Source organism: Neophocaena asiaeorientalis, unplaced genomic scaffold (assembly GCF_003031525.2).
Source record: "Neophocaena asiaeorientalis asiaeorientalis breed wild unplaced genomic scaffold, Neophocaena_asiaeorientalis_V1.1 scaffold46, whole genome shotgun sequence".
NCBI classification, from domain to species: domain Eukaryota; kingdom Metazoa; phylum Chordata; class Mammalia; order Artiodactyla; family Phocoenidae; genus Neophocaena; species Neophocaena asiaeorientalis.
This window is the reverse complement of record NW_020175393.1, coordinates 12,562,131-12,580,769: the sequence shown is the minus strand read 5'-3', so window position 1 is coordinate 12,580,769 and position 18,639 is coordinate 12,562,131. Positions and strand designations below refer to the sequence as shown.

Sequence of the window (18,639 nt, the reverse complement as noted above, 5' to 3'; positions counted from 1 at the left end):
ATTTTGAGCTCACAAGGACTGTGGGCCATCCTGGTGGAGAGATAAAGTTGGCAATTGAGAAAACATGAGTAAAGCTGGATAAGTCAGTAAGGACCAGAAACACAGATTATGGTAACATCTACCATCTACTGACTGCCTATTATGTGTTTGGGAATTACCAGCCCAAGTGTAGTAGCTAAAGTCACAGAAATGTGTGGCTCCTCCCAGAGAAAGAGTGAACTTTGAGAAGAGAGCCAAGAACAGAACCTTGAAGAACCCAAATTTAAGGACCTGGTAGCAAAGAAACAGCCAATAGAGACTGATAAGGAGAAACAAAAATATAAGTGACAGGAGGGAGTGGTATCATGGTAATCAAAGTAGAATATGATGTCAGAAAAGAAGGGACTAATTTTCCAACGTTTAACTAATTTCAATTTTATTTTCGTCTTTTGCCTGAGCCAGTGAGCATGTCCATCACTGTAACCATTAGTTACCCATCCTTTTTAGTCTGAGCAGAACTGGATTAATAAGGAGAACTGGATTAATAGGGAGTACCCATAAAATAAAATTTATAGCGACAAGGTATAGGTATTCTCTTTGCTAATGTAAGTATTTCAAGTCTGACATTCTAAATTAAGGTACTTTCTATTTCAATTCTGAAAAGTAAAGATTAAGATTTAAAAACCATCTCTAAAACTTGTTATTATCATTTTAACTCAAAAACACACCAGGACAAAACCACACTAGGACAAAACAAAACCCTTGACAACTCATTAGGCATTTTAAAACATTTATTTTAAAAATCAGAATGATGCACTGTATTTACTCACATATATTCCTGTTTGTTACCAGTTATTTTCAGCAAACAGACATCTTTAAGCATCTTCACCTGCTTTTATCAAACCTCCAAAGTGGATCCTGCTGCTGTTGACAATCACAGCAGCCTGTTGGGGGTAAAGTATGGGGAGAGAAAAATAATCACGTATTCCTCAGGGTTCATAAATACTAAAACACTCGAGGGTAAAAAGTACATACAAGTAGTGATATAATTTTCATATACACTCTAAAATGAATAATATAAAGTCATCACATATTTATTAACTGTTAATTGACTAACCAAGGATTTTGTATTATTTAAAACTATCAAATTCTAGATTTTTGTAGAATAGCTATTAAACTGATGAATACTTATTTAAAATTATAATAATTACATATGTTTAAAGACACAGGTCTTTTGAAAATGCAGTTAAGCACTGCACATGGTAAAGAATCCCTTGAAATTGAGTGTTACTGACCCGACACAATTATTCTGAAGGTAAGAGGAAAACAACATATGGCTTAATCATGGGTACATAAATGTTTCTTTTTCTTTCCACCCCTAAAAATCTCTGAATTTAACAAATACCTTCTAATTGACTTCTGTGTGAAGATTCAAAGAGAAACAGAGATGTATTGCATGACCTTTGCTTGCGAGAGTTCATTTGTATAGGGAGGCAGACACACATCCATGCAGACAGACATCCACAGAAGAAGCAATGGGAGCATGGAGGTGTTGGAGATGTTCAAGTCTTCAGAGATCATTCTAGATGTTAAAGTAGGACTTCCCCAGTGAAGGTGAAGATGAATGGTGGTAGTGACGGGAGGAGAGCTCGGTGGAGAGCACAGAATGAACACTGCCTGGGAAGCAGCCACGTAAAGAGCATCTCCAGAGAAATAAGTGGGGCGATGAATTTGCAAGGTGGTAAGGTGCAGGTACCGAGCAATATGCAAAGCTTAGAAAAATGGGTTGAAGCCAGGTTGAGAGGGTCCTGTATATAGTGTCAAAGATTTTAATTTTTCTTGTGTGTGTGAAGGAGTAATTGAAGGTGAAAGGCAGGGTGACGTGTCCAGGGTTGCCTGAAGGAAGAGAACTCTGCTACTAGGTGAAGGAAGCATTTCCAGCCACATAAAAAGTTTGTATTCTGCTGTAAGGCCTGAATAAAACGTTCCTCATCCTAAAACACAAGAAATTCATTAAATCCAGGAAACAACAAATCCCAGTAATTTTTTTCAATCCTACATTTTTTTCACATGACATTCATATAATGGCTCTTTTCAAGTACATGCAAGTTACGATTCTAGAGTTCAGTCACTTCATCTTATAAAGAAATGGACATCAAGAGAAGAGAAGTGAAGGGACTTGCTCATAGTTATACTACTTTAACAGGAGGAGAACCCAAAGTAGGATAAAGGTCTTGAGAATCCATGTTCAGCCTTTCCTCCACATTACCTGGCATTCAATAATAATATATATTTGTTTGGTAATCATTTTTAAAGAGGTCTGATTTAATTGGGGAGAAGAGAATCAAATATTTTCACCTTCAATGTTTTTAACCACCAAGTATTAAACATTTTTCCAATGGAGGCCCTGAGGGAATCTGTTTTCATTAACAGAAAAGGACATGTATAACTATTTCAATTGTACATAAATGGTTATACTTAAAAATCTGAAGATGACAGAAAAGTAATTTTTTTTACACTTAAAACCTCCCTGAATTTGTTTCCTTCCTTTTTTTCTTGGCAAAGTGAAAGAAATTTCAGACTAGTCTTATGATAGGTACAGATCTTAAAATAATGAAGCCAAAATTAATTGATTCACATCATATGTAACTTTTGTTGAGTACCTAATAGCAAAGAAATGCTACTAATGAGAGTAGAGATTTATATAAAAACAAGACAGAGTCCTACCTCTAGTGGCTTATAATTAAATAGGATTTGGAGCACTTGATAAAGACACATTATTCTTCACTAAAAGTGAATTTAAGAAATGTTATCTCTTTATTTAGATAGATATGCTAATTCACTTATACATATAAAAAACAAAGGACTGGATATAATTAAAAATAAGAACATGTATATTTTTCAGTGAGAAAAAAAATCATTTGTGAAGAGAAAAAATGGGGAAGCTAAGCAAAGGAAGCTCAGAGGTTAAGTATTATCAATACTGAGCTGAAGATAAATACCACCAACAGTTGTATTATAAGAAAGTGAGGCTGAAAGGGCTGTCTTTCAGTATGGACACAAAATTACTGAAATTTTATTTCTTTTTACTTACTGTGGGTTATTTTGGAGAGGAACAAGATGATTTCAAGTTGGTAAAATAAAGCAAAGTTCCAAGATACATTAGTGAAAATGATTTCACTGGAAAAGTATAACTGTGATAGGATATATGTGTTGGATCTACAGGATTTGGTCAGATTCTGGAGGGTCTCTATGTTTTAGCCAAAGTATGGTGACTCCATTCTAAAATGTATGCTAAAGGCAATTCAAATTCATTTAAAATGTCTAAGACAAGAAATGCCATAAAGAAAAAATCTGTTTTGGGAAGATTCAGTAACACTGGGCTGGGATGTTGTGAAGATAACACAAGGCATTTACTTGGTACCTAATCAGTGTACGATAACTGTCAGTTGTAATAATAATTAAGAGATCTGTATCTTTATCCTGGCTCTGCTACTAAGTAAGTTTTGAGCATGAACAACTCTACTTCTCTAGGCCTCAGTTTCCTAACTTAGACAATGGAAGAATTAAACCAGACCATCCTAAGGAGTCATTTCCAGTTAAAAAAAACCCAATTATTTGTGTTGAATCCAGACACCAAGGAATAGTCTCATTATGTAAGCAATGTTTTTACCTCAAGCCCCTCAAAGAATAAAGCTAAATAAATGTTTTCATGGTCCAGTTTGCATATAATTATTTTGATCCAATATTTACTTGATTTAAAAATGTATAAAATACACACAAAAAACAAAGTTTCCTAAAGTGGTTCTAATACAGAACACTTGAGAACCTAAGTACATAATATTATCTTAAATATATTTAACAAGGCAATTCATACAGACTGACAAATGCAATGGAAAAGCAGACCACCGAAAGATTTTAAGAGATTAAACTTCATATTCTGTAAATTCTACAAAAACAAGAAACCACTGCATATTAGTGCATCACATTAAAATATATTTTAAAGCATACTTCCCCTCTTAAATGGCAGTGATTATACATCAGTGCAACCACAGGGTACTTGTAAACTCTTTTCTGTTCCACATCATTCATGCCCATGATAAATCCTGTTTGGTCAGCTCCACGGTCTTTCTTGGGTCTGAGCTTTTGGGGTTTTCCTATTTTGACAGTTACAGCCTCTACCCATAACTGTAGCCATCCATCCAGAAATGCACACTGTCTGAGGTTGCGGGGAACAGGTGGTATAGAGGTGAATCTGAAGAAATCTCTCACCTTTCTAAGAAAAGGGATGTGATTTAGTGATTGGAGACAAAACTGTACACCATAAGCAGTTTATACTTATCACTTTTTAGGCAGGAGGCTTTGTCAAATTGAGTAAGATTCAGGCTAGAGACAGCTTTAGTGTGATTTCTGAGTTCTCTCTCTCTAGGACCCTAATAAGCGTTAGGGAATGGGAGATTAAGAAAGGATTTATGTCGACTGACTTCATCTTAGCTTTGCTTTTAACGTGCCACTGAGAGGCTGATGATAACAGATGTTTCTTTATTGAAAGGACCTGTCCACTCGAGCTTTAATCAAATAAACTGCGTTTTTCATACATTGAGATTCTTGAGAGCTAGTGACAAATTCAAGCTGGAATGGGATATGTCACGAAGCAAAGACTCTTTTCTGTTTTCATCAAGATGCGGTCGGTGGCTGTCAGGAAGTCCTTAGCCTGTGTGCTGGAGAGCTAACCAGTGAACACAGATCAACTAACGACAGGGCACTGACGGAAAACGGCTTCTTCCCTCGAGATCCAAACATCATCTCAACTTGATTTTTCTTCATCCTCCTGGCAAGAAAAGGTACATCAACTTCCTTCAACACTAGGGAAATCTCAAAATGTTTATTCATTCACCTCCCTTTAATTTAAAGTATGCACACTTTAACGGCAACAGAAAAGTGAATTATCAAATTTCAGTCGTAAATACTGACACGACAGGTTAAATATGTTCCGTGGTCATTAGGTACGTATGTATTTTTCCACATTACTGTTGTCTGCTTCAGGTCTAAGATGCTGTCTCCCTTCTGGCATTTCCTCCTCTAAGCAAGCTCTTCAGCATAGAATAGCATCTCGAAGGTCGAGTCTTCTTGCTCAAGGTAAGTGGTCGGGATTTGACTCTTCCTTAGAAAACACTGGGCTGGGTCTCATTGGGAGGCCTTGTGTGATCCAATCAGATTGCTTTTGAACAAAAAGAGGAGTCAAAGAGACCTTGGGTTTCCAGATAAAAATAAAATGCTGCCCCCTATAAATCACAGTCTCTGTGGAGTAAGGTGTCTTCCTAAAGAGGTAGAAATAATAGGGGGTGTATGTTGCAGATGCCCGCATTTCAATGATAATGAACACTGTATCTTTAAGGGCTGCATCTTTAAGGGCTTAAAATGGACTGACTCCACTCATCTCTCTGATTTTTTCATAAGTAAGCCAGAACACCAGTGACCAAGGGGTCTGAAAGATTAATCAAAGAAGTTAGTGCATATTTCAAAGCAATTATAAATCTTCTACACATATGCATACACATCTTTGAATGATGAACTCATTTTGAATCCACTTAGGCTGAAAACAAGTATTTTGGTATTTCACCTTTGTAGAGCACCTTATAATTTACAAAGCATTTTCATGTCTTACTTCTCACAGATTTCTCTGAACCATTTACAATGGAAAGGAAAGGTACTGATATCCCTATTTTACAGACGAGGACACTAAGACTTAGCAATCAGATGCCTGTTAGCACGTTGTGGAGCTAGACCATGGGCTTCTGGCTTCCATTCCAGGGTTCCTCTTACTGACTGTTACTGGATAAAAGGCTAGGGCTCAGCGTGCCTGAATTCTAGGCTGGGCTCCTTGCCTCTACATGTAGTTTACATATGGGGCATGACAAGGAGGCACTTAAGAACTTGAAAGTGAAGACGAAAGATTATCCTTTGAGAGTTAGGTCATAAAACCAACACCTGGTGTATCACCTAATAAATATAAAAATTCACATTAAATGGAGAAAAGGGCTTTTAACTCAGAAAGAACGGACTATGAAGGTGTAACTGTGCCAAAAGGAATTATAAGGGAATGAGGATTATTCAATAACAGAAGATAAAAACGCTAAAGACACAGAGGGAAAATCACAGAGGAAACACTGGAAGTAGCCGTCAGAGAAAGTGTGTCTCGGATCCAGTTCTCATCTGGTTTGGTTGATAGGTTATGGGTAATATTGATCAGAGAGGAACTCTGATCACATTAGAGTAGAGAAATAAGCTTAAGCAATTAGAATGTAAAATGTATTTGGTTAGAAAGTTTGTAAAGCAATATTTATAGCATTCGTGTTTGGAAATATTGTGCAAGTTATACTGGTAGACTGAGAATATAATAGTGGATTTAGGAGAAGACATCTTAGTGAAATGTATGAAGACACAGACAAAATAAAGAAGTTGTGACGAAACCACAGTCTTGTGACAATAAAAATGAAGTGAGCCAAGCATATGACCGCAATTGGATCTAGAAGCAGAGGTCTTAGTTAAGAATGGACTAGGCAATCATTCCTACTTGCTCTGGTAATCAGACTTCTTCATAGCACCCACACTATATGCAAATGAAATAAATATTCATCAGGGATTGAGCAAAGCGAGGTCACATTTTCTCTAACTAGCGGAAGGAACTGGGATTGGGTTTAGCTGGGTTTTGAAGAGGAGTTAGAGGAAGATCATATAGCCAAGCAGCACGCATAGTATATAAACGGGATATACTGAGACTCTTCGTAGACGCGCGTGTGGCCAGTACATGCTTTTACTTGTTTTTTCCTCACTGGCATAGTTGTACCACCGAAAATAATCCAAGTGTATGTGAACCCATGTTGTCGTAACTGCTGGAAAAAAAAAGTTTTTCTCCATTCCTATTACTGTGGGGCGCAACACATAAGTGCTCTTGGGTGTATCTTTTTCAATATTAAGTTCACAAATAAGCTCTTCCTGTTATTGTTCTGTGTTCAGCAAGCAACCTTCTGATTATAACTTGGCTCCCATATAGCTTGAAGTTAGCTGTCCAGAGGACTTCAGCATCTGGATCACTGGCCAAGTGTATTTCTCAGTGTGGCTGAGCCAATGTTGTGGTCCAGTCATCGGTTTCAACGAGTTGGGCTGAAGGGTATCTGTATGTGCAAGGCCAGTTTACTCGGGAGTGCTCAGGAGTTAGGCTTCTAAGCTCAGGGCTCTGCACTGTGATAGATCAACAAGGCAGTGCCACCCTGGTCATCTTTGGTGGTAATCCAGCCTGTCTCTGGTAACATTTCTCCATCACCATGACCTGTCTCTTTTCTTTTAAAACTTCTATAATGAGCTGTAGGATCTTGAGAAATTCAGTATACTGTCTTAGTTAGGAGCACGGGTTTAGTTAGAGTTGAACAAACTTGCAGTTAATTCCCAGCTCAGCCATATACTAGCTACATGAACTTGAGCGAGTTTCTTATATACTCTGAGCCATGTTTTTCTAATCTGAAAAAGGAGGATAACCCCACCTATTCTACTAGGTTCTTGTAAGACTTAAAAAAATAATTAATGTGTGTAAAGAGCTTAGCACAGAGCTTGTCATATATTAAGCACTCATTTTTGGGGTCATTTATACTTCCTGAGTCTCATGTATAAAGAGAATGGGTCAGATCAGCTGGTCTCAGCGCTCCTTTGTACGTGATATTCTCCCTGCCCCTCACTTCTCCTGACCGATTTTGTTTTTCATCAGTGGTCTCACCCGTCCTCATAGTCTCTCACACTAGAAACATCAAAGTCCCATTTCCTTCTCTCCCTCCCTCCCTTTCTCCATCTGATCATTTACTAAGTCTTGTGGAGTCAAGCACAAATGTTCCTGGAATCCATCTCCTCTCCATTTCTACAATCATCTCCCGGCTAGACCACTGCCAAAACGCCCTTTCTTGTGTTCTAGCTTTCAGTGTAGCCTTGACATTGCTGCCACAGTAGTCTTGTCCCCAAGCAAATCTTAGCACATGGCTTCCATGTTCAAACAGATGCTTGCTACCTGCAGAGTTTCACCTAAACTATTGAACTTGCCCCCCCAAGATCTTTCTCAGCCTGGTCCCTAAGTGCTCCTCTAGCGTTCCCTCCCACCACCTGCCCGCTGAGGACCTACTGTCCAGCCACACGGAATTTTCTGCAGTTCACCAGACATATCGGGACCATACATGACTTGGTGCCCCTGCTCATGTGGCCCCCTCATGCTTTTCTTGACCTACTGATCAAGAAAACACCTACTGATCCTTCAAAGCTCAGATCAAATATCACCTCTGGGAAGCCTTCTGGGACTTCCCAAAGAGTTCAAGCCATTTTACTCCACTACCTGTGTTCTCCTGTTTTGTTCACAACACTGGTAGCCTCTTTAGTAAGACTATGTCCTCTGGAGTCAGACTGCCTGGGTTTGAGTCCCTGGCTCCACAGTTACTAACCACCCAGACCGGTCACGTTATTCAGACACTTTACACCATTGTTTCCTCCTCTATAGAAGAGAGAGATGATGGTAACCTACTAAATAGATAGTTGGGAGAATTCAGTGAGTTAATCTGAGGGCACGATTAGCATAGCACTGGCCATATACCAAGTGATTTAGTAATATTAGCTTCAGAATTTCTGTAATTTTAACTACTTACGTGTCTATCTTCTCCCATCACATTGTACGCTCCTCTAGCGCAAAAAAAAAAAAAAATAAACATCTTATTTCTTGGTGTTACCAGCACTTGTAATAGTGCCTGGTTCATGCAGGCCAAGTCAATATCTTCCTTTCCATTAAATAGCCACAGATTTGAGATAACTTCAAGGTACAATCAAGACAATCAAAATTGTATTTCACAACTTAGGTATGCTTTTGTATCAGATATTGCCAAGGGCGTTGGCTATTAATTTCATGTTAATAGATAGATACCTACTACCCTTGGTGATGTCATTTATCCCCAAAGCTTCAGTTATTATCTGTGTGTAGACAGTGCTCAAATCTCAATCTCCGTCCTCATGATTCTAAGATCCAGGCCAATATACTAAGCTAGTCACCTAGACGTCTCTTCTTAGATGACCTATGAGTATCCCAAACTTACCATATCCAAACTAAACTTGTTATTCTACCACAAAATCTTCTTCCCTGCAAATGGTCCCCATTTTAGGAAATTATATCACTGTTTGCTCAGGGCAGGAATCTGGGAATGAAGCCCGACTTTTCCTTGCCTTCTCCAACCATTTCCCCATCCAGTCATGTTCTTTTTTAGCTCCTTTCTAAATATTTTAAAATTCTATCTTCTTCTGTCCCCACTGCTATATTCCAGTCCAAGTTATCATTATCTGTCATCTATCACTACTCCTGGTCTTTCCTCAACCCACATGGCAGCCAGAATGGTCCTGCTAAAAGTGCACACGTCATCAAGCCAACGCCCCTCACTCTCATGGGTCCTGTGGCCCTTCCTGATCTGGCCCCTGCCTGTCTCTGGTCTCACCCTGTGCTGCTCTCCTCCACGTCTCCGTGCCTTGGACAGCTGGGTTTTCTTCAGTTCTTTGAACATGTCATATTCTTTGTCCACTCCATCTAGTTCCTCCATCTAGAATGTTCTTTTCTGCCCTTTTGACCTGGCAAAGTCCTACTCATTCTTCACATCTCAATTCAGAAGTCCATTCTCCAAGGAGGTTTTCTTAATCTCCCAGGCTAGCCTGTCCTTACTTGCTATATCTATTCTGATAGCACCAGGGATCCCCACCCCATGCCCCTGACTCTTCCACTCATTGCTGCTGGTTTCTTACTCAGTGTTTGTCCTGACCTAGACTGGAAGCTCCTGACCTAGACTGGAAGCTCCAGCACTGGAGCAGGGGCTGAGACTCTTAGGTTCATCCCAAAGCCAGGCATTGAGTACAGGGCTTTGCATGGAGTAGGTGCTCAGTTAATATTATTATATCATATTGTGTAAAGTATTGATTGTTTGAATTTCTAAACCCGTAACTCATCCATTCTTTCAAATATGTTCAAACTTACCAAATACTTGAGTACCTTGTTTTTATTATATTTGTTATGTTACTTCCATAAGTCTATCTAATTCTACATCTTAGTTCACTTCAATAAAAAACAGCATCTAGACCAACTAAAAATTATATAATGTTTTCTTCCTAAGCAGAGCTTTGTGGTGATAAGTATTAATGGGTAATGCAACATTTATCATCAGAGTAACTAATTTTGTTTGAAACAGTAACATTTTGATAGGAATGGTCTCTAGTCACGAAATCTGTATACCTGTCTCAAAGTATAATATTTTGGCTAAATAGCAAAAGGCTTTACATTTCAGAACAATCTATCCACTGGCTTTCTAACAACATAATATCAACCTACTCATTTCTGATGTAACTGAATTATTTTACCTTAATCTACCAAGGGACTTGGAGGTAAAAGAAAATGAAAAGAGATGTAGAAAAGAAAGAAAGAACCATGATTGGGGGCAGAACCATGCCAAAAGCCAGAAGAGGAAAGGAAAATATTTAGAAAGGAAAAGTGATTTAAGAATCAATATAAAGAAAACAAAAACCAAGGCAGGAAAAACCTAACTTTACCATTCGCAGCCAAGAGGGTAGAAAGCCTTTATAGAGACTCATGAATCCTTCTCCTTGAACAGCCTGAGTCAAGCAGTCAGTTGATGATTTATACAGAAGGCCCCTAAAAAGGAAAGAAGACCATTTTGTTACATTTCTTATGTGCAGATAGATGTATAAATAGAATGTTTAAATGGTCTAAGAAAAGTTACTTAACTATTTTCTGCTAGCTTAGAAAAAATAATATTTGTGGTTCTGTATATAGAGAGCACCTCTTTTGGGTTTGAAGATATTTTCAAGGTTGAGTTTCCTGATTCACCCCATCCTTGGTCTGATAACTTAGAGTTCACGCCACCTGATCTCTTCCAGAGAGAACATACTGTTTTATATCAGGTCAAATTACCCATGTTACCTCTAAGTCATAAGCTTCTGAAGGAAGTGCTCTGGAAATTCTCAGCAGAGTATATTTTCAAAAGCTCCTTGAAAGCAACCGAGTCATAATAAACACCTTGTGTCTAAATAATACGATGGGTACATTAGCTTATTCCCCCAAAGGCACAGTACTTTTCCATCAGACACAAAGCAGGTAACTGCATAAAAACAACTTCCTGGTTGAACACAAAAATACATTTCCATCAAGAATAAATACAGGGAAGGGTCTTTAAAGAACAATATTATTACAGACATTCAGATCCATGGATACTGAAGACTTTCTGTCTACCTTCCTTGTTTATCTCGCGGTTGGTTCATTATTCGGCTTTTGATGACATCAGCGGGTGTTCCCAGAATAGAAGCTACCAGTCCAGAACATAAACTATAGATACAAATAAATGAAATCGAAAGATAATATGTAGCAGTTTCTAAATTTTAAGGAAAGGGGATTTGATATTTAGAAAGAATGGAATAATAAATCTAGTACTATAATATTCTTCGTAATAATGCTGTTTTAGCTTAAAATCAATGATAAATTAATTCATTAAAGAGGTAGAAAAAAAGAAGAATCTCCAGTCAACAAATATACATTGAACATCTGCTGTAGGCAGGCACTCTTGTAGGCAGTAAACAGGACAGATAAGATCCTGTCCTCAAGGCACTTACTTGGGAGAGGCAGAGGAGAAATGAATAATTTCAGATGTGGTTAGTGCTATGAAAAAAATAAAATGAGATCATGTGATAGGGAGTAACTGGGTGACAGGCAGTCATGGAAAGGCTCGTGGGTGACGGCAGGTCTCGACATAGATGCTTCCTTCTCACCAGCTAGATGAGAGACTAAAGAAGCAGGCAGAGAAGGCTAATTTAAGGAGTTTGATTTATTCTCGATGCGAAGGGAAGTCATCGAAAGGATTGTAAGTGGGGGAATCACATAATTTGGTTCATAATTACCCCCTCTTGAGAAAGGCTTCTGGTCAGTTACTCAAGACAGACAAAATGGATGTGGCCAACCCACTACAGAGTAAATCAAGATTCTGTAAATGAGTGACTAAACAGTTCAGAGACCACCATCAGTTCATTATGAATGTGGGCATGAGCGAGGCAATACAGGAACATTATCGACATCTCATAACCCGAGAACCCATTAACTGCTGTAAACTTTTCCAGGAGAAACACAGATGACGAGAAGGGGGGGTGGATATCCTGAATCACAGGAAATGGAAGGCCCAGGACCCAGGAGGTGGCAGCTAAGTCCACAGACTGGGATCAGGGGGGTCAGACTGGGCTAGTGGAAAGCTAGAAAGAAAAACTGTGGAAAACTTTTATGTCCTTCTGGAACATCAAGTACCTCCCAGAGATAAGGATCACTGAGTTCCATGCCAAGCAAGGCCTTTGAAGTTTCTGAAGGCTCTGTGGCAGGGAGGCTGAAGCTGCATTAGGAATCTTCACACTCTATTACTCTGAACTGCTGCAGCAGGAAGTCCCCAAGCTCTTTATGACTCTTTCAGGTCAGGATTGATTGTTCAAAGTAGAAACTCACTTTAGGAATTCTTGAATTCAAGAGAAGGAGCCCATATGACCTATTTACATCTTCCAGCAAATGACCCGACCGTGCACGTAACTTTTCTTGGGCCTTTGTCCACACGACAGGCATTGCCTATGTGGAAAGAACTTACTGTTTCACCATATATATCCCAGGAGGTGTAGACTGCTGCTCTTTTAACATTCTTTCCTATTTGTTCAGATAATGTCATTTATTTTAATATACCTTCACGTTTTTACATAGAAATGTCTCAACTAACACAAAATTCACCTACGTTCTAAAACTTAGGTCTACTAGAAACAGCATACAAGATCAATCAAGAGGTAAGGAAGAACAAAGAAATAGGATAGAAAAAGGTACACAATTTCCCCTTCTTGGCTCAAAAGATTGGAGGGAAACACTACATTTTTCCTCGTCCATTTGCTTCAGAGAGGCTGGGTGCCAGCTCTGCTTCACACATAAGTGCCAAGAGTAGAAACGACTTCTACCAGAGTGTTAATATTATTAATAAATTCTATTTTTAAAATGTAGGTAGCCCTCATTACTTAGTAGTCATTAACTAATTAATTTATTATTAAAGGATTTATTTTTACCTGTATAATAACTACATCAAGAACGCCCTTTGGCAACTGTCACCCCATGTGGCACACAGAGACCTTAGGGGCAGCTGCCAGTGGTCTGCCTCATCCCCTTCTTATCAAATCGTTTTGAGGAGGTAGTGTGATCTGGCTAGGCTCCTTTAAAAAATAAATATTAAAAGAGAGCAAACAGTATATTAAGGAGGCCTCAGGTAAGATGGTCAAAGTGAGAAGAGAGAGGAGTAAAAGGAACGTCAGTTTCATCAAGCTACTTGGCATGAACATTGCTGCTTTTTGCTACTGACCTTTATCACTCCTTGCTAGTAACACCCCAAAGTGAGGCCCAGGACATGGCTAAAGTGGTAATGGACCGAGAGTGATTGGGTAAGTCTTCCGTTCTCTCTAGGAGACCAGATGGCCGTCTGCAAGGCTAGTTTGTAACAGTCCATCAGCACTGTCAGAACCAGCAATCCTCTTCAGGATCGACTAAATAATCCTGCTCAGCTGTGATCATCACACAGCGTAAGCTAACCTTTTGCACAGTTTTACCTCTCAGTAGCCTCGTGATTTAAAAAGAGGGAAGAGGGAATTTTTCTGGCTTTTCTGTTCTGTATAATTGCCTGAATCAATTCAACACCCCAGCTTTCTGCTGCATCCCGTAGTAACGTACTTTGCCACCTGCCTCCCCACCTCCCTAAAATCCTAGCCAGTCTTCTGCTGCTCCTCCCTCGCCCCAGAACTTCATTTTACTCACACTATTGTTTTTAATTGTGGTAAAATATACATAACATACAATTTACCATTTTAGCCATTTCTAAGCACATGGTTCAGTGCTTGCGCCATTTGTACTCTTCTTCTTCATACCAGATTCCTCTCCCTCAGATGCTGATGGCTCGTATAAATCTCTCGATTGTACAGCTGCAATCCCCTTCAAACCTCCATGATCGCTCATTTTACCCTGTGACACAGCCTGCAGAACTTCCAGATCGCACAGCAGTTTACCTACTTAGCTGTGAGTTTGTGGTTAGCGACTTTCAAGCTGCCTCATGTACCCCCAGACTCCTACCAACCCAGTTAAAAACCTGATCCAGCGCGTGGAGCTCAAGATTGAACCAAGCACCAGTCACCCCATTTTCTTAAAACCTGACTTAGAGAACAGTAAGACGAAGTTATTTCAGATTAGGGCTGGAACACAGTGATGGGAAATCCTATGTCTTTCCAGAAAAGACAGATCTATTAGGTGGAGTTGGGTCCGTTAGGCAGATTTACACCTGCTGGGAAATTCTTGAATCTTAAGCTAGAAGTGTGGCATTTTGAAGACCATTTGGGTAGAATGACAATGAAAAAGAAACAAGAGGTAACATCACTGTGGGACTGTTAGAACTGAATACCCTGCTCCGAGAATAGATCATAACACTGAACAGACAAGCCTCTTGAAAGACAAGAATCTCTCTCAAGATGATATGGGCAGAATGATTGACTGGGTAGGAACTGGGGAAGAGTCTCACAAGCAGAGCGAACAGCATGGACGCAGATAGTGAAGGGAAGAATGTAAGGGTGGGTACAGATATCCTACAGACGTTTATAGGACAGAGGCCTAAAATCCTCAGTCTTCTCTGTGAAAGAGGTGGCTGGACCACTGGCTGCAGAAAATATGGTGTTGCTTGTGAATACACCTGGAGGAAAGTTCAGAATGTGAAAGAAAGCTGAGCAAAGACAGAAAGATTGCCCTAGCGGCACTAAAGATAACACTTATTTTAAAAGAGGAAGAGTGAAGAAAAACTACTCTAGGAATATTAAGGTGAACCTGACATTTGGAATCGTTTATATCTATGTCTATTTGTATATCTCCAAATATCATTAATTTGGCACTTCTCACATACTTTCGGGGTGGTCTAAATAGCATAAAGGGGTCTAGAAGTTGGAAACAGGATCAGACGCTAAATAGCATCATAAGGACCCTCGACATCTATAAAGTTAACTCACTCTAATGGATAATTTGAACTTGTGTTGCAAAGAATTTAAGCTGTTTCTCTTTCCTAGGATGCTCTTCTTTATCGTGTCTCTGTCCGTCACAAGCCACAGCCCTTCAAAACAGTTATCTAATTCTGTCTCCTTTGTAGGCCCTTCTGAGCGGTTATTTTTTCTCTCTGCACCTCCCACCCCAACTCTACAGTAACTAGTTCCTTTCTTTTAGCACTTAGTGTACAGTCTTTTTACACTAGTCTTGTTTTTCCCCTTGGTACACTCCCTGGGAAGGAGTGTGGTTTACCTTTTGTATCCACTGCAGGGCCTTGCACAGTGCCTTTAACCTAAAAGATGCTCAGATATACCCGTTGAATTGAGTTGGAGAATCGGTTATCAGAATCTGACCCTGGGATGGCCCCATCAAGTTGCAAATACTTGGGGAGGTTTAACCTGAAACATTCTGCAACTCTGCCCCTCCCTTCCCCATTTTAACTGCAACAAACTTTTAAGAAAATTGCTCTTTATAAATGTACTATTGCCTTTCTTTAAGGGTGATATCAGTAGGTTCTCAATCAAAAGAGACCAAAGTTAGAATTTACGCCAAATACGGGAGAAAGGGTGAGATAGGAAAAAATAGAAAGAGACAAACTAAAACAGTCTTACCTTGATAAGCCATGAGTCATGATATTGTCCTCCAGTGGTGTATTCAAAACCAAGTAGTGTTTCACTGTATCGTAAGTGGTTAAATCTGGCAATACATAGAAAAAGAAAGCTTAAATATCATTCATTCAACAATGAATGTCTTTTGTGTCAAGAATGTGCTAAGAATGGGGCAGGAATGTGTAGAAGGATGAAAGATCCCATTCTTGTTCTCAAGCGGAGGAAAGCAGATGGAGGGGGAGGAAAAGAGGAAGAGAGACAGACACCCAATTATATCATTTGAACATCTGAATCCAGCTCTGCTTAAAGTCAGTTCAACTCCTGCACTTTTCAGTGTTGGAGCTGATGAATTCCTTTTTTTAGCCTAAGTTAGGTTGAGTTGAGATTCCGTCACTTTAAACAAAAGGTCCTGGTCATTATTCTACATTAAGTTTTGTATACTTTTTTCCTAATGACAATGAAGAGCTGTTGAAGGGTTTTAAGCAGGGGAGGGATAGATCTCAATACTGGAGTTTTGTAAAGATTACATACACCAAAGTACAGAGAAAGGAACTGGAAAGAGGTAAGAATGGGTAGATGCATTTTATCATTCACCAGATATCTGAGCACCTGCTGCGTGGTAGGCGCTATTCTAGGCTCTGGGGAAAGAGCCGTGGACAAAATGAACAAAATCCCCATTCTTTGTTGGAGGCTGAGACAATAAACAAGTAAGTAAACACATGGCATTTCGGATGGTAGTGACTGCTCTGAAGACAAGGCAAGGAGAGGGGACAGTGAGCGTGTGAGGGTGGGAAAGGTTGGTGTATGTGAATTTAAATAGGGTGATCAGGGAAGACCTCGCTATAATATTTGAGCAGATACCTTAAGGAAGCTTGAGAAAGTACACTTTGTAGATATCTATGACAAAGCGTTATAGCCCTGAGGCAAAGTCAGCTTTGTACGTTAGAAGAACAGCAAGAACACTAGTTTAACAGGAGCAGAGGCAGCAAGAGTTGGAGAAGGGGATGATTTGAGCAAAGGAGTGACTGACCGGGGCCACGATTTACAAGATCACTCTGGCTGCTCTGTTAAGAGTAGACTATCGGGAGACAAGGCAGATTAGATATGAGGCTATTGCGGTTCTTCTGGTAAGAAATGATGGCGGCTTGGATAAGAAAAGATGGTGCCTTGGATAAGAACTGATGGCGGCTTGGATAAGACATGATGGCGGCTTGGATAAGAAATGATGGTGGCTTGGAAAATAAATGATGGTGCCTTGGATAAGAAATGATGGCGGCTTGGATAAGAAATGATGGCACCTTGGATAAGAAATGATGGTGGCTTGGAAAATAAATGATGGCGCCTTGGATAAGAAATGATGGCGCCTTGGATAAGAAATGATGGTGCCTTGGATAAGAAATGATGGCGCCTTGTATAAAGGCGTTGTGGAGTGCTGGTCAGAGTTCGGGTGTTTTGAAGACAGAATCAACAGGATCAACAGGGATTGGCCAGCAGATTGAATGTGGAGGGAAGGAAAGGAAGCAAAAATGACAGCAAGGTTTTGAGTTTGAACAATTTGAAGGACACAGCTGCCATTTATGGAGATGGGAAAATGAGAATGGACTAATTTAAATGTTTTAAAGTAAGATGATAGGCCCCAGTGATCCTGATTAGAAAAATTTCAGGTGCATAGTGGGACAAAATGGCTGTGGGGTGTACGTGGGGAGACTAGTTAGGAGACATTTGTAGTGGTCCAGTAGGAGGAGATCAATACTACTTGGACAAAGCAGTGGCTCCAGGGATGAAGGGAAGTGGATGAACTTGAGATATGTATGCAAGACAGAACTGGATGGATTTGGTGACTGGTTGGCTGTAAGGAGCAAGGGAAAGCAAAGAGATCAAAATCAGGCCCAGGTTTCTGGGTTGTTCAACTAAAAAGATGATGATATCATATTTTGAGATTGGGAAGAACAGAGAAGGAAGTGATTTAGTAAATGAGCTTGGTTTGGACACATTCAAAGTGATATATTTAAGATAAGCTGGAACTTGGAAGAGAAACCTGGGCTGCAGTAGATTTTGAAGCAATGAATTGAGAACGACAATCTGAAAGGTTTTCTGAAAACCAAAATATCCACCAATGTGATGCAGCAGACATCAAAGGACTGAAATAGCAGTATATAAAATAGATTTACTCCCTTTGATGTTTGAGTGATATGTTACTATACCTCTCAAAAATGCTATCTATCAGTTTCTTAGAATCATATAATTTTGGTCTTAGGAGTCTTTCATCCATTGATTCATTCACTAAATGTTTGTTGATTATGTACGAGGGACTGGGGAAATGAAGAAAAATGAAACATAGTCCTTGCCTTCAGGGGGCTCAAAATCTAGAGGAGGAGATAGACACATAGTAGAAAGCAATGAAATGAGGTAAAACCGGTAACAGATAAGCACGGGGAACTACGGAAACACATAAAGGGGCATCTAACACACCATGACCTGGGAGGGGCGGCTGCAGGAGGTCTGGGTAAAGTACACGGGTGGAGGAGACACCTCAGCTACGTATGAAACGATCTGCAGAAGAAAACTCAACAGAAGAAGAGAGATGAGGACAGAGAGTACAGAGGTGAGGAAGAGTTTGGTGTGTGTGGGCAGTGGAACATTCTAGCTCTTGACTCTGCTTCCCTCTCTGCTCCAGAGTCAATGAACTGCTCAACCCCAGAAGACACAGGTTGGATTATCCAGGCCTGCTGTGTTATGTTATGAAATTTCCACTTTATTCTCTGAGTGATAAGAAGCCAGTGAAGGGTTTTAAGGATACCAATAACATGTTCAGACCTGTATTTTAGATAAAGCTCGATGGATACTGGGTACAAATTTGAGGGCAGGGGAAGAGACCAGTTA

General features: G+C 39.7%; 1 protein-coding gene across 3 annotated transcripts in view; it reads right to left on the bottom strand.

Moving 5' to 3' along the window:
• Window positions 1-765: 765 nt before the first annotated feature.
• The window catches only part of SLC25A27 (solute carrier family 25 member 27), a 29,668-nt gene continuing 11,794 nt past the window's right edge, over window positions 766-18,639 (bottom strand). Inside the window, exons 6-9 of one of the 3 annotated variants that reach the window (XM_024766172.1) lie at window positions 15,760-15,844; window positions 11,297-11,389; window positions 10,597-10,699; window positions 766-5,200 (exon numbers count right to left, since the gene is read on the bottom strand). In XM_024766172.1, coding sequence (XP_024621940.1) covers window positions 5,114-5,200; window positions 10,597-10,699; window positions 11,297-11,389; window positions 15,760-15,844 — 368 coding nt within the window. In that variant the 3' untranslated portion in view covers window positions 766-5,113. Of the gene's footprint in view, window positions 5,468-8,156; window positions 8,698-10,596; window positions 10,700-11,296; window positions 11,390-15,759; window positions 15,845-18,639 lie in introns of those variants that run through there. The other 2 variants (XM_024766173.1, XM_024766174.1) reach the window with 2 other exon arrangements.